The sequence below is a fragment of the Colletotrichum aenigma genome, assembly GCF_013390185.1.
Source record: "Colletotrichum aenigma strain Cg56 chromosome Unknown KSG_Cg56_contig08, whole genome shotgun sequence".
Classification (NCBI taxonomy): Eukaryota; Fungi; Ascomycota; class Sordariomycetes; order Glomerellales; family Glomerellaceae; genus Colletotrichum; species Colletotrichum aenigma.
The window spans coordinates 1,120,323-1,135,978 of record NW_023500914.1 but is presented as its reverse complement, the minus strand read 5'-3'; the positions used below and the strand labels follow the sequence as shown (position 1 = coordinate 1,135,978).

Genomic DNA, 15,656 nt, shown 5'->3' with positions numbered 1-15,656 from the left:
TCGTAAATAAGGCCAGCACTTACGTACTATTTCACCACCAACACAACACATCAGCCAAGACTCCATCATCATTCTAGATAAGGCCAGCACTTACTCGCTATTTCACCACAAACACAACACATCAGCCAAAACTCCATCATCATCGTAGATAAGGCCAGCACTTACATACTATTTCACCACAAACACAACACATCAGCAAAGACTCCATCATCATTCTAGATAAGGCCAGCACTTACCCCCTAGTTCACCACAAACATAACACATCAGCAAAGACTCTATCATCATCGTAGATAAGGCCAGCACTTACATACTATTTCACCACAAACACAACACATCAGCAAAGACTCCATCATCATTCTAGATAAGGCCAGCACTTACCCCCTAGTTCACCACAAACATAACACATCAGCAAAGACTCCGTCATCATCGTAGATAAGGCCAGCACTTACCTCCTATTTCACCACAAACACAACACATCAGCCAAGACTCCATCCTCATCATAGATAAGGCCAGCACTTACCCACTATTTCACCACAAACACATCAGCAAAGACTCCATCATCATTATAGATAAGGCCAGCACTTACCTCCTATTTCACCACAAACACAACACATCAGCCAAAACTCCATCATCATCATAAATGAGGCCAGCACTTACTCGCTATTTCACCACAAACACAACACATCAGCTAAGACTCCATCATCATCGTAGATAAGGCCAGCACTTACCTCCTATTTCACCACAAACACAACACATCAGCAAAGGCTCCATCATCACTATAGATAAGGCCAGCACTTACCTCCTATTTCACCACAAACACATCACATCAGCCAAGACTCCATCATCATTCTAGATGAGGCCAGCACTTACCTCCTATTTCATCACAAACACAACACATCAGCAAAGACTCCATCATCATTCTAGATGAGGCCAGCACTTACCCACTTTTTCACCACAAGCACAACACATCAGCAAATACTCCATCATCATTCTAGATGAGGCCAGCACTTACCTCCTATTTCATCACAAACACAACACATCAGTAAAGACTCTATCACAAATATTAGACGAAATACCTCCTAGACAAAATAAATTAGTGAGGATCAGCTTTGAGAGTGAGAACTTACTCTTTCATACTCCCCATCGTCTCTCCTGACCTCTGCCATTGTCGTGTGTCGCATGTCAATTTGTGGGCCCGGCGGCGCTACGGTGGTCGTCCTAGCGATATATATATGTCATACTAATATTGAACACAGAGCTACCTGGGTCAAGGGTCAGTAATCCCTGCGTATTTTCCTCTGGTCCCACGTCACATCAAACCTATCAGCGCGTGCAGCGACACTTGCCATTCGTCTGGATCAGCTTACGCCACGCCCATTCAGGCAGCAGGGGTGTCTATGCATGCGCTATACTCGACGCTACGTCGCCAAGGTTGCACTGCTTCCAGAAGTCACAGACCCAGCTTAATACATTGTATTCATAGGCCACCATCGTTGCACTGTTGCAGCTGGCTTTGGCAAGACAATCCTTATTGCTTTTGACGCTAATACACCTAGCCAGAGACGGCCATGTTCCAGCCACATAACAGGTTGACGATGTGAGGTGTGCGAGCTGCATATCCGCCTCGTCTTGGCCGCAAGAGGTCGATGTGAGAGAAACCTGAGAGGGCCTGGAAATGTTCAACGCTCGCGTTGGACACTGCTACTAGCGGTTGGAGCTGTGCTAGAGACCTTGTGAGATGCGCACTAGTACACCACGCCGGCGAAAGGTCGGGGTGCAGTATGTCTAGCCATTTGGAGGATACCACTGAAGGCAGCGTTACTGTACACCTTGCATAAGAGCATTTCTTTACTTCTCAGCAGTCGCACGAATGCTCTCAATCACCATTTAAATAATTTTCATCTTACCCCAGTAAAATCACTACTCAGCCAGTGATCATGAATCTTCAAAAAGAAAACCCTCACGTTACCGCAATGTCAAAGTCTGTCTATGAGGTCAATTCAGTCAATAAGGAACTCTTCTTCATCATTAATGATGATGAACTGTTGCACCAAATTTATGGAAAGTTTCCCCAAGAAATAGACCGTCTCAAGCGTGCTTATTCCATCCGCGACAAGCACATTGCCCGTCCGTCAAACCCGTCGCCGTCCCAGATCCTCTTTGGAACTCAGTTCGAGGAGGTCAATCGCACCCTCGTCAGTGTTTTGTCTCTTCGATGGATCTACCGCAATCAGTATGAGGTCTTCACGAGAACGCAGCCGAATTCTGTCATGCTCACGCGTCCCTCCTTCGCCTGGGTACGAGACATCTTCATGGAACGGCTCGAAAGTCCCAAGGATCTTTACGCGTTACTTGTGTATATCGTCATCAATGACCTCGGGAAAGACCCTCAGCTTGCGTCTGACTACCTCTCCAAAACAGGCGAAGATATCTCATCCCTGAACCACGACATCATTCTCCTCAAAGCTGTCGAAGCTGGTCTCATTCCCTCAGTCGACAGCCTTTCGCCGCAACACAAGAATGAAATCGTCCACGGCATACGGCTCGGTGCGGAGTTCAACCCCGGCCAGCTGGCACAGGCAGAAAACGCGCCTGCATGTCTATCAAGCCTGCTCGAAATGAGGGGCCGCGAGACGGAGTTCAAATTCCACTTCATGCAACAACTGCTTGATATCTCTGGCGCCGCAGGACACGAGGACTGGACGTGCGCCAAGAAGCTCATCCAGCCTATCGCCGAAGCGTACCGGAACGTGTACGAGGTGGCGATCGGCATCATCTCTGGCGAACAGGGACTGCGAGAAGCTTACGATGCGGTTCTTCGTCGGCGAAGCGAGATGCTCCACCGGGAAGGGTTCAGGTCGCTGCGTGTTACACAGCCTGCAAACCGGGCGCTGATGAGGCTGCTCTGCATGGGCGGGGTCTCCGATGCTGCGCTGGCGGAGTTGTATTGGTCGGCATGGGAAATGCTGGACGAACGTACGAAAAGCACCCTCGTCCACGCTCTGAACGTCGATGGGTCGGTTGCCGAACCTGCCGTTCAGCCGACCTATTTTCCAGCCATGCTCGCGCAAGGGCTGGGCGGGGCGGCGCAGCTATCACGGAAAGAGCAGTTGCGAAGGCTGCAAAGCATGTTACGGTATTTATCGCGCGTGATGACTTTGACAGAAAAGCAGGATAGCCAGGCGGTGGTCATCGAACGGAGTGTGCTGTGGGTAGTGAAGGACACTGTGCAGAGCCAGGCGTTTCAAGACGATCCGACGATCTTGGAGAGGGCGGACATTCCCGAAAGCGCAGTCGCTAAGGGGATATAGACCATAGGAGAGTTTTCATTTTTCAAGGCTGCCTTTGGTGCTCGGATAAGCGAAGATGCTGATGTCTACGGACCGTCCACACCACGCCATAGTCTACCCAGTAGTAATCTTGGTCGAGATCGCGGAGTCTCTCCACCGCTCGCGCATTGCGTTGAAATTTCTCCACCAATCCGTGTTCTTCGTCTGGGGCACAAGGTTCCACATTTTCATCGAATCCAGCTCGTCGTCGGTGAGATCCAGCCAGATGAAGAGATCCCGACGGCGCTCGGTTGGCGATGGGGCTTTCTCAGGTCCACATTGTCTGCCCGATGGATCTTCGGAATCCAATTGACCAAACCGTTGTGCCCACTCATCATACCGTTTAGGGTATTCTAAACACATAGCCGTCAAACTCGAGGAAATTCGACATGGTACCCCCTCTGGTGCCTGCTCGCCTGTGTTTCCCATAGCCTGCGCAATGTGCGCTTCCATCCGCCAATCATCACAGCCAACTTTGAAGGTGGTCAGAATGGTTGAGGCCACGATCAAGAAAACCGTGCATATTTGTGTCGGCAATGAAGCCATTCCGATGCTGATGATGTGAACCGCAAAAGCTGCCCAACCAACCCATCGTGTGAACCTGTACAAGTGATTGTTCGGGACCGTCGGGGCCTTGATAAAGACTGCCTTCACCAAGTGACAAGGAATCTCCATCGTGACAACCTTCGAGTCGTCCATGACGAGAAGGAGTTTCGCTGGCGTTCCCCCGGTTGCACTCCTGTTTGCATCTATGGCCTTGTCGATCCCAGCTCTGTTTTGGTGCACAAGCGTAACCCGCACCACGACCGACAGAATCATGGCTAGAACGTTGAGGAAACCCCACCAATCAGCCGAAAGCACAGTGAGCGCCAGCAGCATCCCGTGACAGGGGATGCTGATGGCCAAGGCTGTCCAAATATAGGATAGCCCTGGTAGCCGCGATCGTTGTACATCCCATCGAATCTTGTGATGGACTTGGTGGAAATCCTGAGCCTTCAGCCAGCGGGAGAGCCAGCCTGCTACCTCTGTGGTCTTTATGCCCTCTGTCAGGTTGTAAAGCTCAAAATTGGACTGGTTCTTGGTGAATCGGTTGCTGGCAAGGATGAAAGCGCCCAGCAGCGGCAGGAACTCGGCGTAGCGGTTGGGGACGAGGCGACCGACGCTGACATTGACCTCGTCTGCTCCGATGATGGTGATCAGGCCCAAGGCGTCGATCTGGAGTTGAGTGGACTCGGTCCAGGAGTCGAAGGCGTCTTTCCACGGATACATAGTGCTAGAACGAGTGTCTTGATTTGGATAAACGCAGCGCATTACGAATTCCAGAGAATGTGTGAACAAACAGATGGATTTTAAGAGCGACATAATTAGGGTCGCTTATTGTTAGTAGCAGAATGAGTCCATGTTTTTTCTGTTTGGGACACTTGCAGACTCAGAATGCAGGCAAGCTGACCTGCTTCGAACGACGGCCAACCAGGTAAGGCGTGTCCACGCCTCAGCCAGTGACAGCATATGCAAATGTGCGTACGGAACGTTGGTTGTCTGCTGATTTGCTCCGAGGGGCTCTCGTCTTGTTCATTGTCATCCTTGGCTGCGCTTCCGAGTGCTAACTCGCCAACTAGGCTGTGATGCAGAAGGCGTTGAAGTACAATTCCACCAAGACCTCAAAGCATGGTGTTATCACAAACCAGATCTTCTTTGCTCTCGGAGACCTTAAACTGAACGACTGGACAACCGAGGCCTACGTCGCGTGACGATCAGCATCTGGCAGCAGTCTGCTTGCATCTGCAACGAGGAGGACGTCAACCAGACATCGCCTTCGATGCGCTCTCCAAGCTCTCCTTAGCAAGCCATGTTCCTGCCCGTGGATACATTCCGTTGCAGGCCTTCCTGGCGCTCTGACGACGGCGAGTCAGCTTTACCAACCAGAGCGCGAGGGCCCCGGTAGCGCTTCTTGGAAGCACATAGCCATCAGAGAAGTTTCCTGGCGCTGACACGAGAGGTACATCGTCGCAGACTGGGCGACGCAATTATCCCTCCTGTTCAACTTCCTTCTTTGAGACATACACGCTGCATGCTTGCGACCGGTGAGGGTAGGTGGGGACAACCATGTGGCTATGGTTGGTCCATGGCTGTGATTCGTCTGTGATCAGACGTCGTGGTGACCGTATTCCGGTTTTAGCGCCAACGGCACGCAGAGGGCTGTCAGGAAAGGCAAAGCCCCACAAGGATGGGAGGCAGCCTGTGCTGAGCCCTGGTGGTTTGTAAGGAGGGGTCCTCACGGGACAACAATTTGAAGGTACTGCGCATTTGCCAGCCATGATCATTGATTGAGCGATCGTCACAGCTGATGCTGTTTTGGGGCATACTATAAGGATACGGAAGAGACAGGGTCTCGAAACACTGTCTCGCGAGCCCGTGGGCAATCAGATCGGTAAACTCACGCAGATGGGTGGTCTTCAGGTTCATGATGTCGTGGAAGATGTTGCGGCGAGGGAGGTGTTGCAAATGTGTCAACAGTCAAGCCACTACGTCGGGAATCAGATGAAAATGAGGGGGCGATGGACGTGGGACGATGTAGTGGATCGCCCCGGATTCGGACTAGCCTGCTGCAGTGATCATTTTGGGCTTCCGAATAGTCTTGGCATCATCCCAACTTGAAAGCAACATGAACTATCTTTGAGATAATCTCAACGATGTCTTTTGCCGTGATAGGTGCCGTCCCAAGAAGATTATCAGACAGTTTCGCATGAGATGTAGTGGTACTACTGCAACAGGACTCATACTAAACTGGGTGATTGATAGGTGTACGAGAAGATAGTAAGAGTGGAAGGTGTCGATAGCCGGGTGCCTGTGGTCCCTCCAAATAAGCAAGGATGGGAATTAGATCGTTAGCACTGACTTGTGTTCATGGTTGACTCACTGATTGGGCGAGGTTTATCGCTACATCCAGTTAACGTTCTTGCTGCCGGAAATCAGGCCCGTGTGGGTCATGATGTACACCTCTTCCGGGGTCCCATAAGTTAGTGCGAGCTACTTACAGGGGCTCGGACAAGGCACCGCCTCCAGCTTACCCACTTTTATCCCAGAAGTACTGATCATGAAATTTCGCAGGTTTTCTCTGCAATTCTACACTTTCAGTACTTCTGAATTCAAAGCCGAAAAGCTCGGCCTTAAGTCCGATTCTTTTTCGACCTCAACACCATGGATACGTCTTTTTCGGAGGCTACGGCGACGCCTCCGCCAACGCCGCCTCCGTCAACCTCTCGCACCCTCTCGATCAACGACCTCCTCAACCCACCACCTACAACTACGCCTACCAAAAACAAGCGCGCCCGCGCTCACGAGCTTACAAGGCATCAAAAAATCGAGATCCGCGCCTTCCGCAAGTATCTGACATGGACCTACGAAGAGATCGCGAAAAACACGCCTTTTACGCTGCGGCAGGTGCAGTTAGCTTGCCAGGACGACGCGCCAGTCAGCCCCAAGAAGAACAAGGGCAGGGAGGGCCTCATTTGCATGCCTGAGAAGGACCAACTCAAGGCCTGTATTGTGAGCTGCGATTACCACTGCAGTATATCGTGGTATGACCTACGATTTTTTCTGCCACCTAATTTATCTATATACGGCGAAACTGCGCTCATTCGAGCCCTTCGAGACCTCGGCTTCCAATGCTGCCTACGCCTGCGCAAGATCAAACGTACCGAGGCTAATAAACGCAAACGCGTGGCTTTTGCACGGCAGATGCTACGCCTACGCCTGCGGCCACAAGATTGGGAGGATGTGATCTTTTCTGACGAGACTTGGGCTACGAACGACCCTATGCGGAAGAAATGGATTACTATCCACGATGCGGAAGATCCTGAGGCTTTTGCATTACTTCGACGCTGCCCCGATGGCTGGATGTTTTGGGGCTGCTTTGCAGGAGGTCAAAAAGGCCCTGGATTTACGTGGATGCAAGAATGGGGAGGAATATCGGCATATAAGTATATCTTTTATATCTTACTTATGGTCCGGGCACTTGATCATGAGTGCTTCAACGGCTATGGGCTTTTTCAGCAGGACAACGCACCATCCTATCGAGCCCTTGATATGAAGGCTGCTATACGTCTAATGGGCCTCACATCGATTACTTGGCCAGCAGTATACAATCCTTGTGTCTGACATATCCATATTTGGATAGTCTTATCTGACAGGAAATCCCTCAATCAAGTACAACAATAACCCTTTCATTAATGGACCTCAGTAGTATTGCATTAAATCAATATCGTTTGTCATGCAATCCTTGTGTCTGACATATCCATATTTGGATAGTCTTATCTGACAGGAAATCCCTCAATCAAGTACAACAATAACCCTTTCATTAATGGACCTCAGTAGTATTGCATTAAATCAATATCGTTTGTCTAACAACTTTAACTAACATACTGATGATCTGTCACTTCGTCACAGTTATTTGCCTTTCTTGGAAATAATCGACCACTCACTCTACTGAGGCCGCAATCATAATTTGCTTACTGCAGTACGTATGTTCGTGGTTCCCTCCCACGAAAAAACTACCATCCTCGCGATGTGATAGGCTTCCTAGCCCTCAATAAGACGCTATACCCCTAGCTGCAAATTGCCGTCATGTTCATGACCACGCGGACTTCCTCGCCCTTCATGTAATATACACATATGGTGTTTCCTCCCCTCCCCCTTCCGTCGTCGTCAACTTCAGGAACATACGTGTGTGGATTCCCCTTGCATGCCCTGCATTCTTCTAGCTTGCATCCGATGGCCGAGACTTGATGGGTCCGTAGCGTAGCTACCGGCCGGGCCTACTGCTGCGATGTCGACGAGCTCAGGTAAATTTCCCTGGGGACGATGGGAGACTCAGGCCACGCAGGCTGGCCATTTGAGAGGATGCCTAGGGGCGGTAGTGCTAGTCCGCGGCTATGGTTCAAGTGGATGCTACCGTAGATATGGTAAGGGACGACGTTGGGGTTCTCGTCCTCTAGTGGAGGTGGGTATAGCACCCCGTGGGGGAAGTGACCGTTCATGACGCCAATCGGGATGGGAGGGGGGCCATGGGATGCCGCCGCGTGGCTACCAGAAATGTGATCAACGGGCGTAGCAGGGTACTTTGACCAGTGCGGACAGTCCTCGAACATGCGGTCCGTCGTCAGGACCAACGTTCGGCTCGTCTGTGTTATAGATATTAAGTGTCAGTGACGATGTGTAGGGAGAGGTTGATCATCCAAATTTACCTTTGGGTCGTCGCGGGGGAGACATCCACACCAGCCGTAGAGGGTGAGGTTCCGGATGTCAATCAGATGGTGAAAGTTGGGCTTCTTGGAAGGCTGGGGCCCACGCTGGGGAAACCAGATGTAGATCTGAAGATTGGCGGCCTTGATGAAGTCGGGCTGTTTGTCGCTGCGGAAAACGGCGTCGTATAGGCGGGCGAGGTCGGCCTGGTCAGCGAACTGCCAAACGTTCGGCAGGTGGCACTTGGCGGGGTCCCTGAAGTCGAAAGTGTTGCCCACGGCTCTAAAGGGAGAGACCTTCAGACGTTGCTCCTTCTCAGTGGCGGTGGTGTCGAGGAGATCGACGAAGGTTCTGAGGGTATTGTGACTAGGATCGTTGTGGGGGATGATGCCAGGCTTGACCAACATAGGGCGGATAGCGCAAAGCGTCATCATCTCCTCGGCCGGCTTCGGGTCAGCCGACAGCTTGGGATTTGCGGTAGCAGCAGACATCTTGCCTGAGAGGCGGTTAGTGGTTGTTGAGGAAGGAAGCTGTGCCTTTGGATGCTCCCCTAGCAGTTGAGAGCGGCTGGGAGCGGTCGGTTGGTACGTGCGAAGGAGAGAGCAGCTGGCTCGGCTGGGTAATGAAAATCGGTTGAGGGATGTGGTGATGTAGGAGGAAGAGAAGGGAAGGCGCTAGATGCTGAATTTCTAGCTGGAAGGAGGGGCCTTGAAAGCAGCCTGTAGTCTTGAAAGAGAAGGAGCGGCCTGGCTGGATGAGGAATGAGGAGACAGCTGCCTTCCTCTACAATAGGAGGAAAGAAGGCAGTAGCAGATTGGAAAGCAGCTACATAATGAAGTGGATCAAAGGAGGAAACCTCATCAAGTGCTTGGATTCCCAGATGCTGGCTATTGTGCCCAGGACTTGCTCTGATGTGCATGCATGTGGAATTTCGAGGATTCACTACTGCTCCAGAAGGGGCGGAACAGGAAGCCCAGAAGACCATCTTGGTCGACAAGCCTCCTCGGGATGGCGGCCAAGAACAGGTATCATGATCCGGCTCCCCACCCCTTCGCTAAGCTTGAGGTGAGGCAAGAACTATCTGCGCGTCGAGGCAACCTTAATGTTCTGCTCAAGCTGTTTATAGAGTAAGGTAGCGACAATACGAGGGCTTAAGGCTTCCCTCGCCTGCCCTCCTGAACTAGCCCTGCCAAGGGCAATTCTTCACCATCTCCTAGCAGCCCGATCAGGCCATGGAGACTTCGAACATTACCACCAACGCTTCAACCATACAGAAGCACTGCTTACCTGCTCCTGCGGGGAGGCAAAGGCAGTTGACCACTTAGTCTACTGCCAGAAGACCCTAGTGAGGAGGCATCAGTGGCCTACCCTCCACCCTTCTAGTCCACTCGAGCCTATAGGACCTATAGGATCCCTTGAGCGGTACTATAAGGGGCTAATCACCGATCCTGAAGGCTTCCAGGCCTTCCTCTGCATAACAGACTTCTTCCAGAAGATCTGCCCGCGATACTAAGGACTAGGTCTTGACCTAGGCCTTACCAACAACCCCCTTCCTCGTAGAGGATCTAACGAGTACAACAGAACTAGGGAACCAGCGGGAACTAGGGACGGATAGAACACGTAGTAGCCTACGGGCAAGATTTGGAAGACGTCAGGAAGAGGCGTGTACTGTAGAGTATGTAGCTAGAGCCTGCGGCCCTCCACGCCATATACCCCTCGGGAGGTCGGCCGCAAAGGCGGCTGCGCCCTTGCCGCCACGGCGTTAAATACAACAACAACAAAAAATAGCGACAATACGTCCCAATATTTCGGAGCTTTTGCTCTCAACAATATCGTGGCCATCCTAATAACCCAGAAGCTGGATATTAAGATAACAGACCCAGAGCCGTAGGAAACAGATAACGAGGTCGTGGGTACTCTTATGTTCCTATGAGTGGAAAGGGTCAGAGTGGAAGGGGTCATGGCTACATAATAACGTCCACTGCCTTCTCCCTGATTTGCGCTCCGTGTCTTCCATGCCTCATCCTGACACTCAAACTCTCTTCCACTCCACGTAACGCTCCTTGCTCGAAACTCCTCCTCCGAGAAGGCGATCAAACTCCTCCTGAGCGCCCGTTTGCCCGGGCCGCAGCTTCAGTTTGAACGGCCACTTCTCGATCACAGTGTGGCTTCCCTTCATCGCGGCTCCAACCAACCGAGCACTCTGAGAGAACATACGCTTCGCAGCGTGCCTTTGAGTGTAGTTAGCATACGCCGCAAAAACGCACAGCAAACAGCTCCACCACGCTACTTACCGGTCAAAGACTTAGTCATAAGTTGGGACACAATCCCAGGCAGCCATGATTTTGAAGATTGTGGTGTCGTAATAATTGAGCGGTCTTCCGCTGGGTGATAGGTACTTGTAAATGCGCTTCATCACCGTGCCATCCGCCTTCATGTCTGTAAGCCTTTCCATTTCGGTGGCATTCTCATCCACAGCGTTCATGAACAGTGTGATCAGCGTCGCGTGGGGGTTGACGAGAGGGCTTTGAAGGAGGGCAATCATCAGGTCAAGCGTGTGATGGATGCCGAGATATCCGGCATCCGAGATGTTAGAGACCTGTGTGAGAGATGTCAGCTGAAGATTTTCGCCGTAGTGTAGGTGTTAATGGCTACTTACCTCAATCCGGCTGAAGGTGCTGTTCTCCAAGAACTTGGGAAGAGCAGACGCATCCATGTGGAACAGTCTAAATGAGGTCTGTGAGCTTGAAAGACGACGGAGAAATGCCCGAAGTACTGTACGAAGGCTGGTAAAGAGTTTGCCGTAGATGTCGGCGGTCGCAGGCCCGGTCTGAGTCTCTTGGACGTCCTTAGCAGACCATCCATTGAGGGGGTCGGCATTGTCGTACATAGGTCAGCTCGTTTCCTGGTAAATAGTTCTGATGCTTGTTAGCCACATATTCCATTCCACTGGTGAAGAAAATCTGTCACTCACGGGTTGGGGTGCCGGAAGGCGTCACGCGTAGCTCCAAACGGAAGCAGAAGTCCGTCCTCGCGAAAACGTGTTAGGGCGATTCGATGGGATGGGGACTGGAGAAGAAGGTGACGATCACGATAGTCCTTCCTGCCCTCGGCGAGGTGACGGCTTTGCGAACCTCATGTGCCCAATTAGACGTCAGGCCCTTGGGGGTGTCCGTGAAGGACAAGAGGTCGTCCCACGCAGACCTTTTCAGCACAAGTCTCAGCGACTGCTGGCCGAACGTCCAGGTCTTTGCTTGGAGGGTGTCGGCACCCTTTCCCTTCAGCTTGTGGCAGACCTCCTCAAGCACTGGGCGAATGCGATGCTGCATAATGTCGAGGTCGGATTTGCAGAGGAGGGCAGAATACCAGACGTGGATGATGCAGTCGGCCGCAATGTGGACATCGTCCACTACGAGACTGATGAGAAGCATGATGACGTTCCGAGCGACAATATTCAGATCACGGTCGTTTATAGTCACCACAATAGGCTGAGTGTAGCTATTGGGGAGCTGGGCAATGGTCTTGACAACGTTTCGAAGGTCTCCGGAAGCTATGTGTGGTAAGTCAGACTCATCTCGAAGCTCGCAGATTGTGGTACTCACCAGCAAACAAGAGGCGCAACTGCTCGTAGGAGACGCCTTCGTTTGCGCCAAGTCGGAGTACGTTAAAAGCTGGAACGTTGCCCCAAAGGTACTTCCCAGCTCCATAGGTCACCTGCGGGGGACCATTCCCGATGAAGGCCGGAGCTCGATTCTCCAAGACCCAGTCAGGCTGCCAGCTCTCCCTTCCAAGGTGAGATTTGCAGTCGCGTTTGTGCATAGTCCAGTGAGACTTCTGACACTCAGGGCCACAGTACTGGAGGAAGGCTGAGTTAGCAGATAGAGACGAGATCTTTCCATGGAGAATACGGTGCCCACTGTGACTAGAAGGCAGTTCTTGCAAGCGAACCTGCCAGTGTTGTTGCATTTGGTGTTATCTGGCGCCCTGTTGGCGCACATTGGCTGGAAAGTCGCCATTTTGTTGTTGTTGCCACTAAGGTTGTGGTGTTGTTTCCAAGAAGAGGAAGTTGAATTTTTAATAAAAGAAATTAGCTGCCTGCTCGTTTATCTGATTCCATGAGTTTCCGGGCGGCTGATGAAATTCGTGAAGGCAGGTGCAGTTGCCCGTAAAAGGCTCCTGCCTCCACTATACAAACGGTGTAGTGCGAACCTGAGGCCTTACTATGAATTTGATTATCAATCATAATGAATTAATAGAGAAGCGTTGAGATCTTATGAGTGCAATGATTCGTGTCTGCTTGTTGAGCAAGTCACTGAACTGCCTGGGCCTCGCCGGATGGTAGTTGTTCGAAGTCCTTCGACCATCGTGAAAAAAGGCATATTTTGCTGTTCCATAGCTATATATAGTCTGTAATAAAACAAAATTCGTCTGCTATCTCAGTGTAAAAAGCTTCAGCGAACGCGCTGGTGGAGAAGGAAATGAAGGTAACGGAGAAGAGGCTACCTGCACTGTTCCCGAGCCTCGTCATGGTGAGTCCTCCAGTTCCACGCCTGGCTTTTTGGAATGGCTATCCATAGATTACGTCCTATCGACCTTAATCTTCCGCACGCTCTGATATCCTCTTCCTCTGGCGGTAGAAAGAGCCTGTCCGCACCGCCGCATCGAGGGTAGACCCGGTGTCCGACCCCGGCCAGCGGCGTGAAACTCGGCTCGCGCAAACCTGTGTCTGCCATGGAGTGCTGTGGAGATGCTGGGTCTTTTGCCTAAGAGCGTGGGGCCACGACATAGCTGGCCAACCCACACGGTACGAAAAGACCCACAATGTCAGGTCGTATTTTCACCTGACATTGTGGGTCTCTAGGCTGACGCTGGTAGATGGCGACTGACTTCCGCCCTTCACCTTTATTACCTTGGCTTCTGCTGTTGCTAAGCAGCTGTCGAAGTATCTCACGGCGCCGGCGCCAGTGTGGTTCACCACCATATCTACTAAGCATCGACAATGGCTGATAATGCTGAGCATGATTCTTACGCAGGGACACAACACGGCCTACTCGAATCGCATCAACTACCGACTGGCCCCGAGCAGCCCCTCGAACCCCCTATTGAGACGACCGCCATCAGCGATAATGCCTTACTGCTCGACGCCTGCCAGGCTGAGCAAATCGACCGGTTTCGCGACAAGATCCGCCTTTGTCAGGACGACGCGGAAAAATATAGGCTATGCCTACAGACACGAGACGATCTACTCAGTCAGCACTCAAGCCTGCAGTTCCTGATCGCTGCATTCGACCGGGTTATGTTTGCCGAATGCGCTGAGTACCATACTTGGAGGGAGAGCAGAGATAGGCCGTCAAGCCGACCGTCAAAGCCGCGAGAGGACGATATCTTAGTATGGGAGCGTTTCATAGGCGTTGCGACCGAAGGAACAGAGATCAAGCGCAAGTGCCTGTCGGCCCTGACGGAGGTGAGCCGTTGCTGGGGACGAGACACAGTCCAGCACTACTATTGGGCTTCCAGAGGAGAGAAGTACTGCAAGGTGCTGCGCACGGCAGCCCAAGCCGTTCCCGAATGGGCTGAGGCTGCGATAAAGTTGAACCAGGTGATGCTTGGACGACACCAACGTGTTGGGGCTCGTCTCGTTAAACTGGCAGCGAATCCGATCGAGCAGGGAGATCTGGAAACTCTCAAAGCATGGTCATACAAACAGGCCTATGTGAGACAGAACGGCTGTGATCGATATTCCCTTTCATTTGAAGAGCTGGCAATTACAGACCTACCCCAGGGGTTTGGATTTGACAAATTTGGACTCATGGTTGGAAAGGAGTATGCCGTCGGATCAGCCAAAGACGATACGCATTCGTCACACGCGCCGGAAGCTACCACAGGGGGCGACATTGTGAGCGAGTTTGTTGACGAGTTCCTTGCCGAACGATCAGCCGATGCCGCGGCAAATACCAGTAACCCAGAGGCATCAGCAGTAGCAGCAGCAGCTACACAGGAGGATCTATCACAAAGCGAGAGAACGCTCAGGCCACAGACACAGTCATCCTATAGAGAAACATCCAGTGGAGAACCAATGTCGAGGAATAGACACGCTACCGCCAGATCAGCTACTACCCTAAGGATACCATAACGCTGCTGTCCGCCAGGAGTGCCATCAATGTTCCTTGCAGCTCTTGACAACCCCTTAGTATTCTCCACAGACCTGGCGAGGATATACTCGTCCAACCTCGATCAACTTTATCACCAACATCTTCAGCTCTTCGCCAAGTCCGTAATAGCCCCCGATCTCAAGGCGGGCAATTTCGTGGGGGATCAATACAACTCGAACGTAACGCCACTGGCCAATCCCTCTGATCTCCCACAAACCTCACCCCCTCGACGGCGCACCGCCTCCCTCCCTGATATCAACCAGCCTGTTCCTCTCCTTAAGAGACCGCGACTTGGTGGCTCACACACACACTGGACCGGGTCAAGGGACACAGGGCACCGGCCACTGCACAATCAGATAGCTGACGAGGCCTACTGCATGCAAGTGCTTGCGGGGTTACAGGAGAGGTTGGCGCGAAGCAAGTCATTCCTCAACACCCACGGCGAAGAATCCGACAAACTAGTCTACAAAATTCTCCAAAACGCCCAGCAACCTCAAACGGACGAGAGTTGTGGCGAAGCTGATGCGATTTTCTGTACCGCAGGCGAAGCGACAAGGCGAGTTGAGTCAGGATCTTCAGACGTCCCAATTTTTACAGAAAGCCAGCAGCAGTTCCGATGGAATGGTCGAGACCGGCCAATTGAGGAGCTCTTCCGCCGTATGGAAGACCTTGACCGATCTGTCTCGGTGCAGGTGCCCTCTCGAAGTTCCTCGCTCAGGTCATTCGAAAGCCGGAAACTCAGTCAGGTCAGAAACCGGTTTCTGAACAAGCTAGATTCCGATGATCCCTGGAATATTCTTGACCTGCGCAGTCCACTCCCTCCCTCTATTTTGCCTACCTTCTTGACTGGGGAAAACTGTCAGCTTCTCCCTCGCGTCCGAGACATGGTCCTCACTGGGAGACGTGCGGAGAGGGCAGTTGCGTCAGGGGA

The 15,656-nt window shown here is 51.9% G+C and overlaps 1 protein-coding gene across 1 annotated transcript; it reads right to left on the bottom strand.

The window, feature by feature from the left end:
* Positions 1-8,146: 8,146 nt before the first annotated feature.
* Positions 8,147-9,064, bottom strand: CGCA056_v011838 (uncharacterized protein; the record flags this gene model as incomplete). The annotated part of the gene is made up of 2 exons (XM_037327082.1): positions 8,147-8,512; positions 8,576-9,064. 2 exons carry the CDS (start codon positions 9,062-9,064, stop codon positions 8,147-8,149), a joined length of 855 nt encoding a protein of 284 aa, XP_037174777.1.
* Positions 9,065-15,656: the final 6,592 nt, after the last annotated feature.